The sequence below is a fragment of the Bacillus rossius genome, chromosome 8 (genome assembly GCF_032445375.1).
Source record: "Bacillus rossius redtenbacheri isolate Brsri chromosome 8, Brsri_v3, whole genome shotgun sequence".
Taxonomy (NCBI): Eukaryota; Metazoa; Arthropoda; class Insecta; order Phasmatodea; family Bacillidae; genus Bacillus; species Bacillus rossius.
The window spans coordinates 46,703,436-46,719,883 of NC_086336.1; the positions used below are offsets into that span (position 1 = coordinate 46,703,436).

The 16,448-nt window shown below is 38.1% G+C and overlaps 1 protein-coding gene across 2 annotated transcripts in view; it reads right to left on the minus strand.

The window, feature by feature from the left end:
• Nucleotides 1-16,448, minus strand: part of LOC134534857 (inositol 1,4,5-triphosphate receptor associated 2-like) — a 194,679-nt gene that overhangs the window by 64,849 nt on the left and 113,382 nt on the right. For both annotated transcript variants that reach the window (XM_063373495.1, XM_063373496.1), the window contains exon 3: nt 11,176-11,218. In XM_063373495.1, coding sequence (XP_063229565.1) covers nt 11,176-11,218 — 43 coding nt within the window. The remainder of the gene's footprint in view (nt 1-11,175; nt 11,219-16,448) is intronic.

Sequence of the window (16,448 nt, forward strand, 5' to 3'; positions counted from 1 at the left end):
TTGAAAGTTCCATATCATGGAAAAACCGATTAAGTGATGCTGACATAGAAGAACTCCGTTGTGACAATTCATTCATTGGTTAAAAAATCACTAAAAATATTTTATTACTACAGAATACCAACAAAACACACACAAATATATTCACACAAACACATGACATAAGACTGAACGTGGGTATGCGTATGTATAGGAAGGTAACAAAATCTAAATGGCAACGTAAAATTTAAGTTCTTTGAATTCTCTCATGCTTATATATAAATACCGGAAACATTCCCAGATTTATTTCGCTATGGAATAAAATTAAAATACCCTAACACTTTTGCATTGTTTCTGCTGTTGGCCCATGGTTTACGTGAAGAACTCTGGGCCAATGGGAGACCATCAACCAAAGAAGTATCGGATCACGGACTATCTCGTTGAGACGACTCACAAGTCAGAGCAGTCAATGAGCAGGAAGCATTTGCTCGAATATAGAGGCATAGAGTATCCTAGAGGTCGTTGAAACCCGCGAATTTTCGTCGGCCGCAACTCACAGTACTTGACTCTGTGCGCAATCATACACTGGAGAATGTTGAGGTTTGTGCATTTGAACGACTTCAACCGGACATATTCACGGAAAAAATTTACGTACGAGGATAACAAAACAGCAGCAAGGTTCAATGTCGTAACTTTTTTTTTTTACTTCATAAGGTAGTCAACCGAAACTAGGTTAAAGACACGACTTTAAAACCAGGCGATTTCGTGATTGTTAAAAACTTTAAGTGTAGGTTACGCTTTGGACGTTTAGACTAAAAAGTTAATGGTATCTCAGCGAAGACCATAAACGGTACTTTTCATTATTATTATTAAAAAAATCGTCTTGTAAAATGAGAAAAAGGTTGTCATCAACCATGTAGTAAGTTAAAAATACATCAGAAAAACTATTGGACCAGAGATAATTTACTTAGTAATCAGCGACCATCACTATTTACGTTAATTGGCAGTTAAAAGAAATCGTATTATGTGTTCGGGCCTTATGGAGGCGTAACTTATTTACTTTTCTGGACGTGATGTGAGAGAGTAAAAGAGAAATTTAAGTTATTGCATATGGCAGAAGCATGGCGAATTCAAGCTGTTAGGAGCAGACATTTCGTAACACAGGTATCATATCCCCCCCCCTTCCTTTTTACATTCTAATTGGCCTTTGACCTTAGCTCTTTGTTTTTTTTCTTCAGAGAAACAAAAAACTCACAAAAATTCTTCTTTGTTTTTTCGTTCTCTGAATAACTAGATTCCTCAAAGAACTATTTTGAAGAAAAACACAGCATTATGCTTGGCTTTCAGAACGGTGAAACATACACATAATGATTCCCGAAAATTCGGAGGGTAATAGGCTGAAACGATTTAATATATGTAAAAAAAAACAAGTTCGATTAATCCAATTGCCCTACTTCAGAAATATCATCCGTATCAGCCTATTAATAGAACCATGGTCGTAAAACAGCTTTTACAGTGTGTCAGAACGACTTTGCTTTCGTCCAACTAAGAGGTCATAAAAAAGTAGATTTTTAAATCCTGTCGGCATGCTTGTTTTTCTGGCATAACCGCAAAAAAAAAAAAACACACACACAAGAAGCAGCGTGACCTACTCGCACGGATATCCACGCTCCAGACATCCACGCTCCAGACACGACGATAAACTAGGCTTCTCAACACAAAACCAAAGATTTCTAGCGGCGATTGTTATGGTTTTCACACGTTTCCTTTAAGAAAACCAAAGGGAAATTTGAGTTCAAAATTGGGTTAAAATCCTGGGCAACGCAGATTTGTTTCTGGCGTTTACTTTCAATTCTTGTTAAGTTTTTATTAAATAATTTTAATTGGACTTACAAGTCTCCGGGACTTATTTGGGGGATGTTTAAAAAGTGTACGTAAAACAATAATTATTGTAAACGCCACACGCATCCATGACTTACTCAGGGTTCAAACCCTGAACCTCCAGTAAAAACCAACACATTTTGCACGGATGTCGGAAATTGTTAGCTTTCATTTTGATCGCAGACTATTTACCTTCAGAACGATGATATTTTCTGTTTTCCTAAACGATCACATTAAATAAATACTCTGCTTCATTTTAAAGACATTTCGTGAGACAACAATTTAATTTATGTTACACAGGCATTCAATATATTTTAAATAGCTAACTAAGGATGCTTAATAGTTGGTCCCACACACCTAATTTATCTATTTTATTTTCTTGTAATCATACTGTTATTTAAAGAACATTCTTGTTAACTACCTCGATAGCTTTACTTTTCTTAGCAAAATTTTGTCACGAGATATTTTTTAAATGTTATCCCAAAGCTATAAACAAGTAAGCACGTGTTCATACGCTGTAATTTTTTATGTGTAATATCTTAGCTCCCGGTACACGGCATTTTGTAGGAGTAATTACGTAATCGGAACAGAAGTCGAATGAACGGAAATGTGTAACCAGGTGCTGCCAACTGTGGAAGTCTCAGAAATATAAAAAAGGATGGCGGACCCATGTGATTCTTCCGTATATAAAGCGTTCGTGAATATCGCAGAATTTACAATGCGCATAGGTATTAAAAATAAAACTTTATAATAGTACATATGTCCTTTAATCTAAATGACAACTTTAAAAATACTTTAAAATCCCGGCATTAAAACACTTAGCTAACATTGAAATGTATAGATAGCGCAGCGTTCATCATACTTTAGAGCGATAATAAATTTTTAGCCTAAATATATTCGACGCCGAAAAATAAATGAGTTTCGTGATTAAATTTTATTGTTAAATCTTAAATGTTTGATCAGCTCGAAAAGGTTCAGGTTCATTTATATGCAGTATTTACAAACTTATTTAAGTCTTTTAGGCAAAAAAATTATAATTTAAAAACATATACTTAGAGTTATAATGTGTGTATTAAAAGGTTTCAGGTTAATATCTTGACTTCCGAAAATATTTTATATAGTTTTCCGTTTCATGATTCATAGACCCCAAAACCATTGTCAACTCAAAAGTTTATATATATATATCACATTTTTATAGACCCGATAACTTATTTTCCACAAAACGCTTCCCAACATATACATAATATATAGTACTGGGAAATCTCGGTTGAATTCGTTAATGGGCAAGATCTGACCAAAGGGGTAGAAATGGGGAAAGTTTTTTAAAAACATAAAAATCGCTATAGCTCCCATAATACATCACACATGTTTGGACGTATAACTCTTAGGAGTTATACCAAAAACTTTTGTCTAAATAAAGTTTTGATAAGAAGCAACCATAACTGAAAGGAGTGAAAAAAAAACAAGGATTGGAGGACCAATAAAAAAATCATAACTCACTTTGTAGGCACACCTTCGAATCCAATCAAATTTTCTTTAAATTGTATAATTTTTATCTAAAATATTTGTCTGAAACGATTTTTAATCAAACGAACCATTACAGCCCCGAATAATCAAAAGTACAATCTTGTTAAATCTTGTTAAGTTTCACAAGGTATCAAAATGATTTACCATTATTTCCTAAAATGACTATTTTCCGTACATTTATTACGCTTGCCATTAGTTTAAAGAATTCTGCGTTAAATATGATGTCCAAGTATTGTATTATAAGTTTATTTGAACATGAAAAAACATTAATTTTCTGGTTACCTAGGTTAGATGTTTATACATCACTGGCGAGTACCGAAAAACTAACTAACATATTTCTTGTTTGTAAATGGAACAAAAATATTCATGAAAACTTACAGATATTTGTAAATTTGTACATTTACATTAAAACAACGCTATCACTTCATAATATGTTTTGCAGTAAAACTAGCTCCGGTACATCCAATAGTTATTTGTAAACAGTTCCCTGAATATCTTTCCAGTACTAACTGCACACATAATAAGCATGATACAACAAAATAGTCATATTGTAGAATGTTCTAATATCTTTTCAATTATTATGCTTGAATGAACATCAATCAAAATATATAATTATGCGAAAATTTTCCTAATAAATACTCAGCACTATTTCGAAAAACTTATTTCATTTAAGCAAAAATAACCATAGCCGTGTTTGTACAAAGTTACAATATATTTCTTGTAGTATTACAAACTATTTCTTGGCAACTGGACTCGAAATGAATTTTTTGTAAAAGTACATAATTTTTTTTATGCGTAATTATGATTACTTTCGCAACATTTTGCAGCTCGTAAACAACGTACAGTAAATTTGGGGTGAAGAAATCTGGGTCTTAACAATAAATGCGAAAGAGCTGTAAAAGTATGTTTACAGGATTGTAATGTCATACAAAAATGAAATAACCAGCATGCATTGTGAAGAAAGATAAAACTGTATATTTTTCCCAAGGGACGGGTAACATACTCAGATCCTCGCCACACGGGGCATGCGCAGAATATTTGGAATAACAGCTACGTGAGGAGAAACAACAACGGAAAACACAGCCAAAACTAGCGCAGGAACTCTTATACGGCTGTGTGTACGTGTACTGAATAACTCGCTCTGCAGTCATACGGTTCAGGGTGAGCGTCTCGACAAAAGGCAACTCAGCAGGGAAACTTTGCAGTTTGGGCAACACACCGCGCTTTCCCTGCGCCGAAAAAAAAATAATTAAAACTAACCCGACTAAGTAATTATTTCACTCGAAAAAAAAGTGGTACAGAAAAAATCTCATCTAATGCGAACCGCAGCACCCAGAATACCTAGGCGTAGGTACAGAAGCTAAACCCACCCTGTCCACCACGAACTTTAACCTCGCACCTTAATCCTGGCTTTGGGCTTGATTTTTTGACAAAGAATTTAACTAACAACACAGCCCGTTTTGCTAAAAAATTCACGAAAACTGTTAATACTATCAAGTTTCCCACTGGCTTTGTGAACTTCGGTTCCTGCCATCCGCCACAGATGGCAGCATCGTGGTTACACTTTCTCGTTCCTTGCGACTTCCGTTCCATTCACGAAATTAGTCTCACCAAATCTCGTATGAGAGCTAAGATGTCACACACCAATAAATTAAATACCTACAGGAAAATTAATTCCGATATATAGCTAGGCCTGTACAACATTTTGATGTTAGTGAAGTAGGTTCGAAGCTAGTGTCGAAATTTCTACCGAATGTCCCGGCGTAACTGACGGAATTAACGAACACAACATGACGGGCAGAAGCCATCAAATTACACCGGCGATGGAGAAGATGATACATATTTCATGTGGTTTCATACAATTTTTTCTTTCACAGTCGTGTATTAATTCAATGCTGTTAAGGAAAACGAGAATAATTCACCACATGGTCAAAATGTGATTAGGTCAACGATATGTTAACATCTAGAACTTGCTCGTGTTATTATCGTAGTATAAGTCCGCAGGGAACAGTTTAACGTCATAAAATTATGTTTTAATAGAATAAGTCATAATTCTCCAATCCCTAAAAGGAAGATTACTACAATTCATAACTTGGCGTATGCTCTTAAAAATTGTCATTATTAAGGAAACCTTTAAGAACGTTTTAAGCCTAAACTAAAACACTCTTGTTGCTTCCACCCTGTTTAGAAAGGAAACAAAAAAGAACTCAGAGGACGGAATATGAAACAGTCTCTATGAAGATCCTGTTATCTAGAACTACGAAGAAATCTTTCGTTTTTTTAAGGGCCCCCACCTACCTGAATCCACATACAGTGCGCAGCGCTTCAGAAGAAACCATCCGAATTGAAAACTGCTCAAAATATCAGAGGGGTCTGTTTGCGAAAAGCATTTAAGAATTTCATCGAAGGCGGATGAGTAGTTCTGCGTTCGTGTTTCGTTTTTAAACTGTAATTTTTAGAAGAGCTAGAAGACCTAAAACGGCATGTTTCGGAAATAATTTGTAGACACGAAACGCTCGCGCACAGATTTGTGAAAGCGCTCAAAGGACTTGCATTACACCTTCATCTTCATTTCTCCGCCACATAATGCTATGTTCACCGCTCAAATCTCAAAGTCACCCTATGCACGACGAGAATACTGCGCACCAGTTCACAGTCTTGCGCTTAGAGGCTATGCCACGCTAGAAATACCAGCGAGCGTCGCACTGATCATCCCGCCTCACTAACACAGATATACCCCTGAATAATTTGCTCTCTTAATGCGCATTATTCGTTGACGAGACCGTAACACTGTGTAATTCCGTTCTTTCGCCAGCAACCAACTTGGAAATCACGCTGTGGCCAGTAAAACTTGACGTTGCTGTTGATGACGGGGCGACCAGTCTGAAGGCTGCAGTGTACCCCAGACGTCAAAACGGAAAAAAGGTGACTTGATCGGTGGGAGGGGGAAGGGGGAGAACTAGGCTAGGTGACAATGATGTGATCCTTCATTGCCGGAGGCGACATGACAACAAAACAGCCAGAATCTGGACGCGGGAAAAGAAATTTCTCTGCAGTAAACAAATTCTCGACCCGGCCGGAAATCGAATCTGGAACCTTCTTTCTGCTCGCTAGCGAGAAGCTCTAACTGCTGAGCCAACAAGTAGAACACGTAAAATTTGGATTTTTTTTTTTAACCTCTATTAGATAATATTTAGTGATTATCTGTTGATAAAAATTTAGGACGAAGCACATTACGCAAAAGCGGAATCATAATCAATTAACGTATAAAATCATCAAATATTAATAACAAGAAAATGTAATAAGCAACGCGGCGTATGGTACCGAGTTTTAGGCCCGTTATACAACGGCACTGAGGCGGAGACGGATCACGTAAACGGAGACGGATCTCCGCGAACATTTCACAATGGCGTCTGCTGCTTCCACAACGCACGGAAACGTAAACAAATGACAAGCAGTTATGTTGAAATTCAAGGTAACGAAATATTAATTTAATTATAATATATATTACACTTCGAGATCATAGCACGGGCGGCAGAATTTACGTATAAAATAAAAAAAAACGCAATAATATAACACTAGATATTCTTGTAATTGAAACAATTTTTAAAGCGTTATGAACATGGCTACCACCGCAGTCAAGTACTCGGTTTCTATCGGTCGCACGGTGCAACGTAAACGGTAGAGCTCAACATTGCCGAGATAATCCGCGCGGGTCCGTCTCCGGCTGCGTGATGTTGCAGAAACTCTGTTCCGGGAGATTCATCTCAGTTCACAGGACCCGACTCTGTTCCCGTTCCAAGGTAACGAGCATTAAAAAAAAGTGGTCCTAGATCCTGTGCGAGCGAGGATTGCGTGCAGCGAGCCGACACACGCGCGGCATCTAGGGCCTCTTCCCCTGGGAACCGCTTTGACATCTCCCACATGCCGCCGCGTACACAAGAAAATGTTTGGATTTGAGCCGGTGACTTACGACACGCTCGATAGAGAGAGCGCGCGCTGCTAGCGCCGGAAATATAACTGCCCGGCCGCAAGACAGCGCGGACATCGCGAATATGCGGAAGATTTATGTACGTCGTTCTGCCAGGCACGTAACTAGAGGGGGGCAGACGGGCGCCGCATTTACTGGAGGGGGGGGGGGGGGGCTAAACTGGCATACCTAGTAATTTTTACTATAGATATTTGCTTCAAAATCGTAGTGTTAGATCACAGAAAATGTTGGGAGGACAGATGAACTGAGTTATTTGTATTCAAAGATACATAATGTACATCGTCAAATGTTAACGAAAAACTGGTATTTTTTTATCGTACTATCCAACGTGCTATGTATTAAGAATTAAATGACTGCGAATTAATCTATTTGTTTACTATCTAAGGTAAATTACGTATATTTGGAATAGTGTAGAGGGATTAATTTGAGGTGGCGATATGAGGTGTTGTCGGGAAAAGTTTTGGTTTGATTGGTTTTAAAACAAAGGGGGCGCCAAGATTAGTTCTTGCCCCGGGGGGAAACTATAGTCTAGTTACGTCCCTGCGTTCTGCATAGGAAACGCATTTTTAAAAAAAATTGAGAGAGAGAGACCTATAATAAAATGTACGTAGTTAGCAGATAAACCGTTTCCAAAAAACGCGGAACTTCCAGTTAAAGCTAAGTAGTGATAATCATGTATGTATTAACGATAAGTCTGGATTCGATCGACAAACTTGGGCTGCAGGTTCATCACGACAAAATAAATAAGTTGAAAACATATACACGGCTTTCATTCTCATGTGCTTTCCCAGTCTGATATATGTATTTGAAGTTGAAGCTGAACTCCATTTTGATTGTAAACTAGCTAATGACCCGTGTCTTTGCTCGTGCAATTTCAAGGTATTGCTGATATTACTACACCATTTTAAGAAATGTATGTAATTAATTCCAAACTTTTTTTACGAAAGAAACAGAAACAATAAATTGTTAAGTGTAAAAAACTTTCGTAACATAACATGAAACTTCAAGAATACGGCCATGTATCACGCGAACAAAATTCCCTCTTTGAAAGCAAGCTCGTTATATTTCTTTGCACACGCTGGTAATGACCAAGATATGCATATTTACTAGTAAGATACTGCCAGAAGATAAATAAATTAAAGATAGACTTAAGTATGTAAGTGAAGACCAAGGGCGTATGTAAGGGAGCGGGAGAGGGGGGATAGATATATCTAACCGCCCCCCCCCCCCCCCAAAAATCCCACAATTTAAAACAAAAAGAAAGTATTTAAAAACAAACAGCGGGCAAAGTAGTTCTAACCCCCCCCCCCCCCCCTTTTTTTTTTCTCTCTCGCCGAAATGAAATTATGTGCAACCTTCTGTACATCATTTGATGCTAAAGGATAAGAATAAAACTGTGAATTAATACTTTTACTTCGCAAGCTCATGCATTAGAACTGTAAAACGTACCCCAAACGAGCACCGAGTCCAAATACGGCGATGTTTGTTTTACTGCAGATTATGTCTGAAACGTTCGTTTGCTACGTTAGTTTGTTATCGACTCTCTTAATAATATTTTTTTAAGCATTTAGCGAAGGTTTAAAGACCGTAAGTCCAAAACTTTAGTTGACCAAGACAAAATATACGTCCAGATACAATGTTACGTACTCACGCTGTAATTATTTTTTTTTTGTAAATGGAACAGAAATATTCATGTAATATTTCAGATACTTGTATATTTGTACATTACACGAAAAAGAAAACTGTATTACTACAAAATAGTGTTCGCGGTTCGGATTCTTACCCGGACATTTATGCTTTCTATTGTCCCAGTACCTCCAATAGTTAAGTTTACTTGCATACCGTTCCCTGAATAGCTTTCCTATATATTAACTGCGCACATAACAAGCATGATTCAACGATATAAGGTCATTATGTTTAATCTTCGATTATCTTTTCCATTATTATGATTGAATGAAACATCAATTAAAATATAAAAATATGCTCCGTTTAGCGTAAGAAATATCAGTATTATCTCGAAAAAAACGTATTTCATATATGCAACAATAACCATAGTCATTCGTTGTACAAAGCTACATAATCTTTCTTGTATTATTACAAACTATTTATTGGCAACTGGTTTCCAAAATGGAATCTTTTGTCAAATACAAAAAAAATTCTGTGCATGGCAGTCAGATAAAGTCCCCCATTTATAGAGACCTGCAAAATTCGCGGATTCATTCGGTGATAGGCTATAATTCAAACACATATACCTCTTAGATAATTTTGCTATTGGCTTACTGTTCATCTGGACGAATCTCAACCAGTTATAAATAGGGACCGGAAACATTCGCGGGTTCAAAGACCTCTAGGATGAAGTTTATAGTTCTACGTACACTCGGTCAAATGTCACCCTCTCATTGGCTGCTGTCTTGTGGAGGTGTCCCAACGTAGCAGCCTGTGATTCGATACAGCTTCGGTTGAGTGTTTCTCACTAGCCCAGAGTCGTCCAGGTGAGTTGTGAGCCAATAGCAGAGGCAGCACTGAGGTATAACTATTTGAATTTCAGGCTGTCGTGAAATGAATCCGCGAATTTTTCCAATCTCTAGTTATAAACCCTCAACCAAAGAAGGATCGAATCACAGACAAACCAGCTGAGACGACTTACAAGTCGGCAGCCAATGAACTTGCGTTATTTGCCCGAGTGTACAGCGGTATGTGCAGTCTATCCTGAAGGCCATCGAAACCGCGAATTTTGCAGGTCTCTATACCCATTTGTAATGAATTAAATGTAATTTCCTCTTGGTCGGACACGTGCATGTGGGGGCTGGTGGAAAATGCCGCATCAATCAAAGAGCGGTTTTTTTAATACTCTCCTGTCCAAATGACCAATATTGCTGACTTAGGATTAGTACAGAGATGGTATATTTGGAGTGATAAGAAAGGTACATTAAAAAACACAAATCTCAGAACATAGTTTCTTGTAACATAAAAAAACAAACTTCGTTGTATATTTTTTCCGTGGGTTCTTGTTCCAAGACCTTCTCGAAGCGCTGCCAGTGGGTCATTCACTTGTCAGTTGTAAAAAAAGTCATAAATATTACCGCGAAGGCTATTTTTCAGCTAGTCAAGAGATATGGAGACATAAATAGTACTTGTTCAAGAGGTTGATTAGCAACGAAATTGGTCTTAGTTGCGAGGATGACATCAACACGCAAGTACACATAAGAAATGTTTCTGTAGTTTTACATAAGATTATTTGGAAAGCAGTTGCTAAGAAATATTTTGTAATGCTGCAAAAAATATAATGTAACTTTGTACAACACATAGCTATGTTTATTTTTGCGTATATGAAATATCCGCGATAACACTGATTATACTATCTTAAGAAAATTGGCACATTATTTTATTGTTTAATTTATGTTCTATTCAAGCATATATATATATATATTTAAACCATGGTAAAGATGATCGAATATACAATAATTGAACGCTATTTTATATTATCATTCTTATTGATGTGCAAAGTTAATACTGGAAAGCTATTCAGGGAACGGTCTACAAATAAAATAACTTTTAACTATTGGGGGTGTTGGGAAAACACAAAGCATAAATGACCGGGTAAGAATCCGAATCCAGTGTTACTGCGAACACTATTTTGTAGTGATAGAGTTGGTTCCGTTAAAACAGAAAACAAAAAAAAAACATTTACAGTGTGGGATTCTTATTAACCACCCGGATTGTTCCACTGGTTTCAAAAGGTGGCCGACAGCAGCGCCAAATCACGGCAATCCCGCGGCAAACAGGAGTGACTCACTGACCTGTCTTGGGCCGGCGACACGCTATGTCCACTCCATCCTGGTCCTGCAACAGGAGGAGAGAGCATGGTTAGTTCCTCCAAGGAAGCGCGCAGTACTTACTGCATATACCGGTTTAGTTCACGAACTAATTCCAGCATGATCGTACACTAGCAACATAGACCGTAACTATAAGGACGATGATGGAGGAGGGGAAGGGGAAGCAACTAGGGCCTGAGCTTCATACTCCCCCACCACTCCCCCCCCCCCTCCACTAACCCAACTAGAAATCACTCAAACAAGCCGAACTCACATTGCTTATAAGAATAAACAATCAAAGCACTAAAAATGTTAGGTATCAAAAGGTTTTAGAAACACAAATCATTCATGTTACGTTGGGATAAAATATATTTTCACGAATGGAACTACTTAATTCATCACCGCCATTTTTGCAGCTGTGATTTTTTTTCCCCTTGCTCAAGTAGCTAAACGAGCTAATTTTAAGGCTTTTATTTTTTTTTGGTGTTAAGCTAAAAAAATATATATTATTTTGTTTGAAGTCTTGTTTTAACTTAAAGGGGAAAATTTTATTACAGTAAAACCCAAGTTAGCCGAAATTAGGTTTGCCAAAACTCAAGGTATACTAAATGCATTCGTAATCGCAAATAAATAATAAAACATACACGTGCTGAACTGCACGGTAATGATAAGACTGTGGAACATTTCTGAGCGAAAATATTGAGAGGGAATGAGTAATTTAATGAGTATTCATACAAAGTATATATTTATGCTGTGATTCTAAAAATGTACTTTAAACTTTAATTAAAAACTTAAGTGTAGCCTACAAAGCGAGTTTTGCACTTGTTTTACCTTCAAAACATTCCAAGAAACATATTGTAATTAGATAAAAGTAGCAATAAATATTCTTGGCTTAACCGGAAAAATAGTTATCTGAAATGTACCTCCTTACCCTTTTTTTTTTAATTCGCTTAACGTGTCTTAAATGTCCACAAAAATTAAACTTTTGTATAAATATACATAACACACAAACACATACACATAATGGAGTATGTTACGACCCCTCCCCCCCTAAAAAATGTACTGATTGCGCCCCTGACGAACGGCCACTCAAATCGATACCACAGCCAATAAACAATAGGTGAAATAAATGTAATGCAGTTTAATGAAATGACGTAAAACGTTTCTGCTCGTGGTCCGAAACAAAAAAAATTTTCATCGATCATGGTGACACATTCCTCACGCTGTGATTACTTTCGAAATGATTGAACATACATAGGGTGATCACTAACCATTTAACTGGAAGAGGTTACCCGGAGGAGGTTAAGACAAATGACTCTCATTCCAGAGGGTCTGGGTTCTTCTCCTGTTCCGGCCATCCCGATACATTTTTTTTTCCCCGATGGTTTCCCGAAATTACTCCAGGAAAATGCTAGGATGGTTTCTTGGTAGTATATATTGGTCCATCCTGCACCAGGGCCCCGGACCGCCCGACATCTTGGATTGAAACGTCACGGCCGCCATATTGGACGACCTTGACCCCAGAGTTGCTTGTCTTCTGGCTTTGAATATATATACTGTATAGAAGTCGCCAGCCCAGGTTAAAATTTCTAATACGGTTTTGAGGTAGTTGGTTAATTCACCGCCGCAATCGCCACCATCTCTAGGGCATCGACTTGTGGTGGTCCCTAGCGGACAAGTCTCGAACTCTTCAAACACCCCTTCCCCCTCCCGTTGAACGACGTTGAGCTGCAGTGAATGATGGATGAGGGGAGCGGGGAATGACAGCGGGCGACAGCGCTGCGCTCTAACGTGTAAATAACATCTAAGACGATACAGGGCGTTACGGCAGCGCACTGCAGCGGTGAAGTTCCCAAGCTGCTCATCATAAGCTTCTGAAAAACGTAGAGTAAATCCTATCCACTCGCGACTTCTATACAGTATATATATTCAAAGCTTCTGGTTTGTAGCCGCGTCGAAGGCGAAGATATCACCAACGTTTCGGCCGCCGTTGCAGTCGCCATCATCAAGGAAGCAGTAACCTATTCTGTTTATTGGAAGGTCTCCTTTTCAATACTCTCGCATGAGAGAGGAGTGTTTCCCGATTGGCTACAGCTGCAGGCCAATCTGAGCTTTCTTTCGCCTTCCTACCTCAGCAGTTGGTGTCCTATTATAACTTTGTCGTTTATTAGGTAGATGGCGAAGAAATACTACCTTTTGTTGCCGTTACCATGGTGCGACTTCCAGAAAATGTCTATATAGTTTTTCATTTAATGGTCCACGTAAACTCAAAAGGTTATATATATTATCACATTATTGTGGACACGATAACTGCCGTAATTTTTCACAAATCATTTCGAAACTGATACATAAAATATAATCATGGAAAATCTCGGTCGAGTTCGTTAATGCGGAATATCCGACCAAATGGGGTAAAAATGGGGAATGTTTTTTGAAAAACAGAAATATTATTCCAACTTACATAATATGATAAATATCGCATCCATTCGAACGTATTATGACGCGTAGGAGTAATACCAGAAACCTTTTTTTCAAACAGATTTTTTATACGACCAACTATAGCTGCAAGGGGTGAAAAAAAACAAGGACAGAATTTTAAAAAATTCATAATTTCCGTAATATGTACACTATCAAATTCGTTCTAACTTATTGTAATACCTTGAATAAATATCTACAACTTTTATCTGACTGCAAGTGGTGAAATTAACAGGGGCTGAATGACTAATATTCATAACTCCCTTAGTAGGTACATTAAATCCGTTCAAATTGTCTGTAAAGTTTATAATTGTTTTCTAAAACTTTTATCTGAAATAATTGTTGACAATACAGACCATTATTGCAAGGGGTTGAAAAAACCTGGGGTGGGTTAAGAAAATAAACTTCCCTACCATGTAGCCTACACTATCCAATCGCAATCCAATCTCATTTTGTTTTAACTATCTAAATATTGACTAAAACTATTGTTAAAATAAACTTTTATCCAACCAACCATTTCTGCAAGGGGTGGAAATAACAAGGTTTGAAAGTAAAAAAATAAATCATTACTTTTCTTAACAGAAACTAACTTAGTTGGCATAGTATGAAATTCGTTGTAAGCTATCCAATGCTGGACGCATTGAGTTAAAAAAAATTCATAATATTTTATTCTGCTTGGAAAATGAGAAAATGTGTAATATATAATTTTATAATATTGAATAACATAAAAATTGTATGTACATAAAGTTCTTAAAATGTTCCAGAAGTTTCCAAAATATTTCCCGAAGAAATAGGTATTTCGAAATCTACATACGCCTGTGGGTTGAGCCGAAAGGGAATTTTATATTAAAAATTATAAATTAATTGTATACAGTTTCAATTAACTTAATTATTCGTAAACTTAAAATGAAAAATCGTTGAATGCAATTTTTGTTTAGTTTCCGTGCGATGTGGAAGCAGCAGACGCGATAGTCTCCCGGTTGTAGGACGGGCCTAACGGCAGCACCGAAAAACATTTGATTGGTTCTGTTGGCAGCGACAACGACGAGAGGAGACAAAACAACGCCGGCGGCGAACTAAGCGGCCTCGCCGGACGCACGGCCGGCTCATTAGGGCCGCCCGACCGGGTCACAACCCGCGGTGATGGGCTTAAGTGACCGCCACGCGCTTCGTGACGACGCTGCGTGATCGACAGGAAGAGACATTCGGGAGAATCAAGAGCTTCCTCGTTGACCTTCGACCTTTGACAAAAAAAAGTTTTTTTTTTTTTTTTTTTTTTTTTTTTTTTTTTTTTTTTTTTTGAGAATGCCAGACAGACGCTGATGTACTATGTGGTGTTTACAGAGATAGAGAGAGAGAGGGAGAGAGGGAGAGAGAGAGAGATAGAGTTTGTAAACTGTTCGTGTTTTAAACCGGTAAAACGTCTCTAGAGCACGTTCGTTTGAAAATAACGCTGAAGAACTCCAGCCACTCCAAATAAATTTTGAAAACTGCAAGATTATTAAAAAAAAAAAAAAAAAAAAAAAAACACTCTTACAAACACAAATTGTGAAAAACAATTGCCGAATCCTATCTGCTAATTGCTAAATTACGTTCTTTCATCTACTAACCACAACTATTCGCAAACTTTTTGATAGTAACGTATATATACACACACTTCAAATGTGTAATTGGCTAACACTCATTGTATCGTATCGCATCGCATCGCATCGCAACGCTTATCCTTTCACAGGGATATGAACTGACAAGCCTGTGGCAGTGGCTAGCACCACAAATCGTATTATAGATTCGCAGCCGAGGCAGGCCAGTCAGCGGCCCGTTAGCCCCGGGAAGGGGGGGGGGGGTGCGGTGACGCGTGGCGCATTCCTTCCCGGATTAGCTGCCCCGGCCTCGCTACCCTCCTTCCCCCGCCATTTCCTTCCACGACGCTTTGTCATCGACCTCGCCGTCCACCTGGAGGGTTCTGCTGGCTCCGCGTGAAGCGGCATAACTGGGACGCCACTGTTCTGGGAGCTTCGGGAGCCGGGTCGACCCCGGGTGACACGACACGTCATAAGGGTGCGAGACCATTCCAGAAGGGAGGCTGGGGGGTATGGAAGTATAACGGCGGCGACGCCAGCCTCCGAGCCGGTGAAGCGGAGTGAAGAAGGGAGTGAGTGATCCCATGGCGAGCGGTAACCGGACCACAAGAGACAGGCTCAGCGGGGATTTTGTCGTGGCGTCGACGAATGAGTAGTGCGAGACAAGTGTAGGGAGAGCCACTGTCGAGCTCAGCTCCAGAGGGGAGAGCCAACTGTAAACAGAACGAAGCAGTGATTAATTTGCGGACAGCAATTTTAAGAGTTGTAATTTAATTAATAAAACTGTAATTAATTGAACTATCCTTTCTGAACCTGTTTTCACGCAAGTCTAAATATTTATATTAAACAATTTTAAACTAGTAGTTTTTAAGGGGCCTAATTTTCTCAAAGTGAAATTTAGAAAAGTTTTTTCCGTAATTTGCTTTTAAAATTACATTTATTTTTAACGTTTCAGGAGCGTAAAATTTTTAGCCGTTACCATGGTACAACCTCCAGAATATTTTTACATAGGTTTTTCGTTTAGTGGTCCATAGACCCAAAAAACTATCGTTAAACCGAAATTATATATATTTCATTTTTATTTCGATGATTATAGAATTTTTTGGGCAAATCACATTCAAACTGATTCATTAACTTTTGCAATAGTAAATCTCGGTTGAGTTCGTTAATGGGCAAAACAGACCAAAGGAATTGGAATGGGGA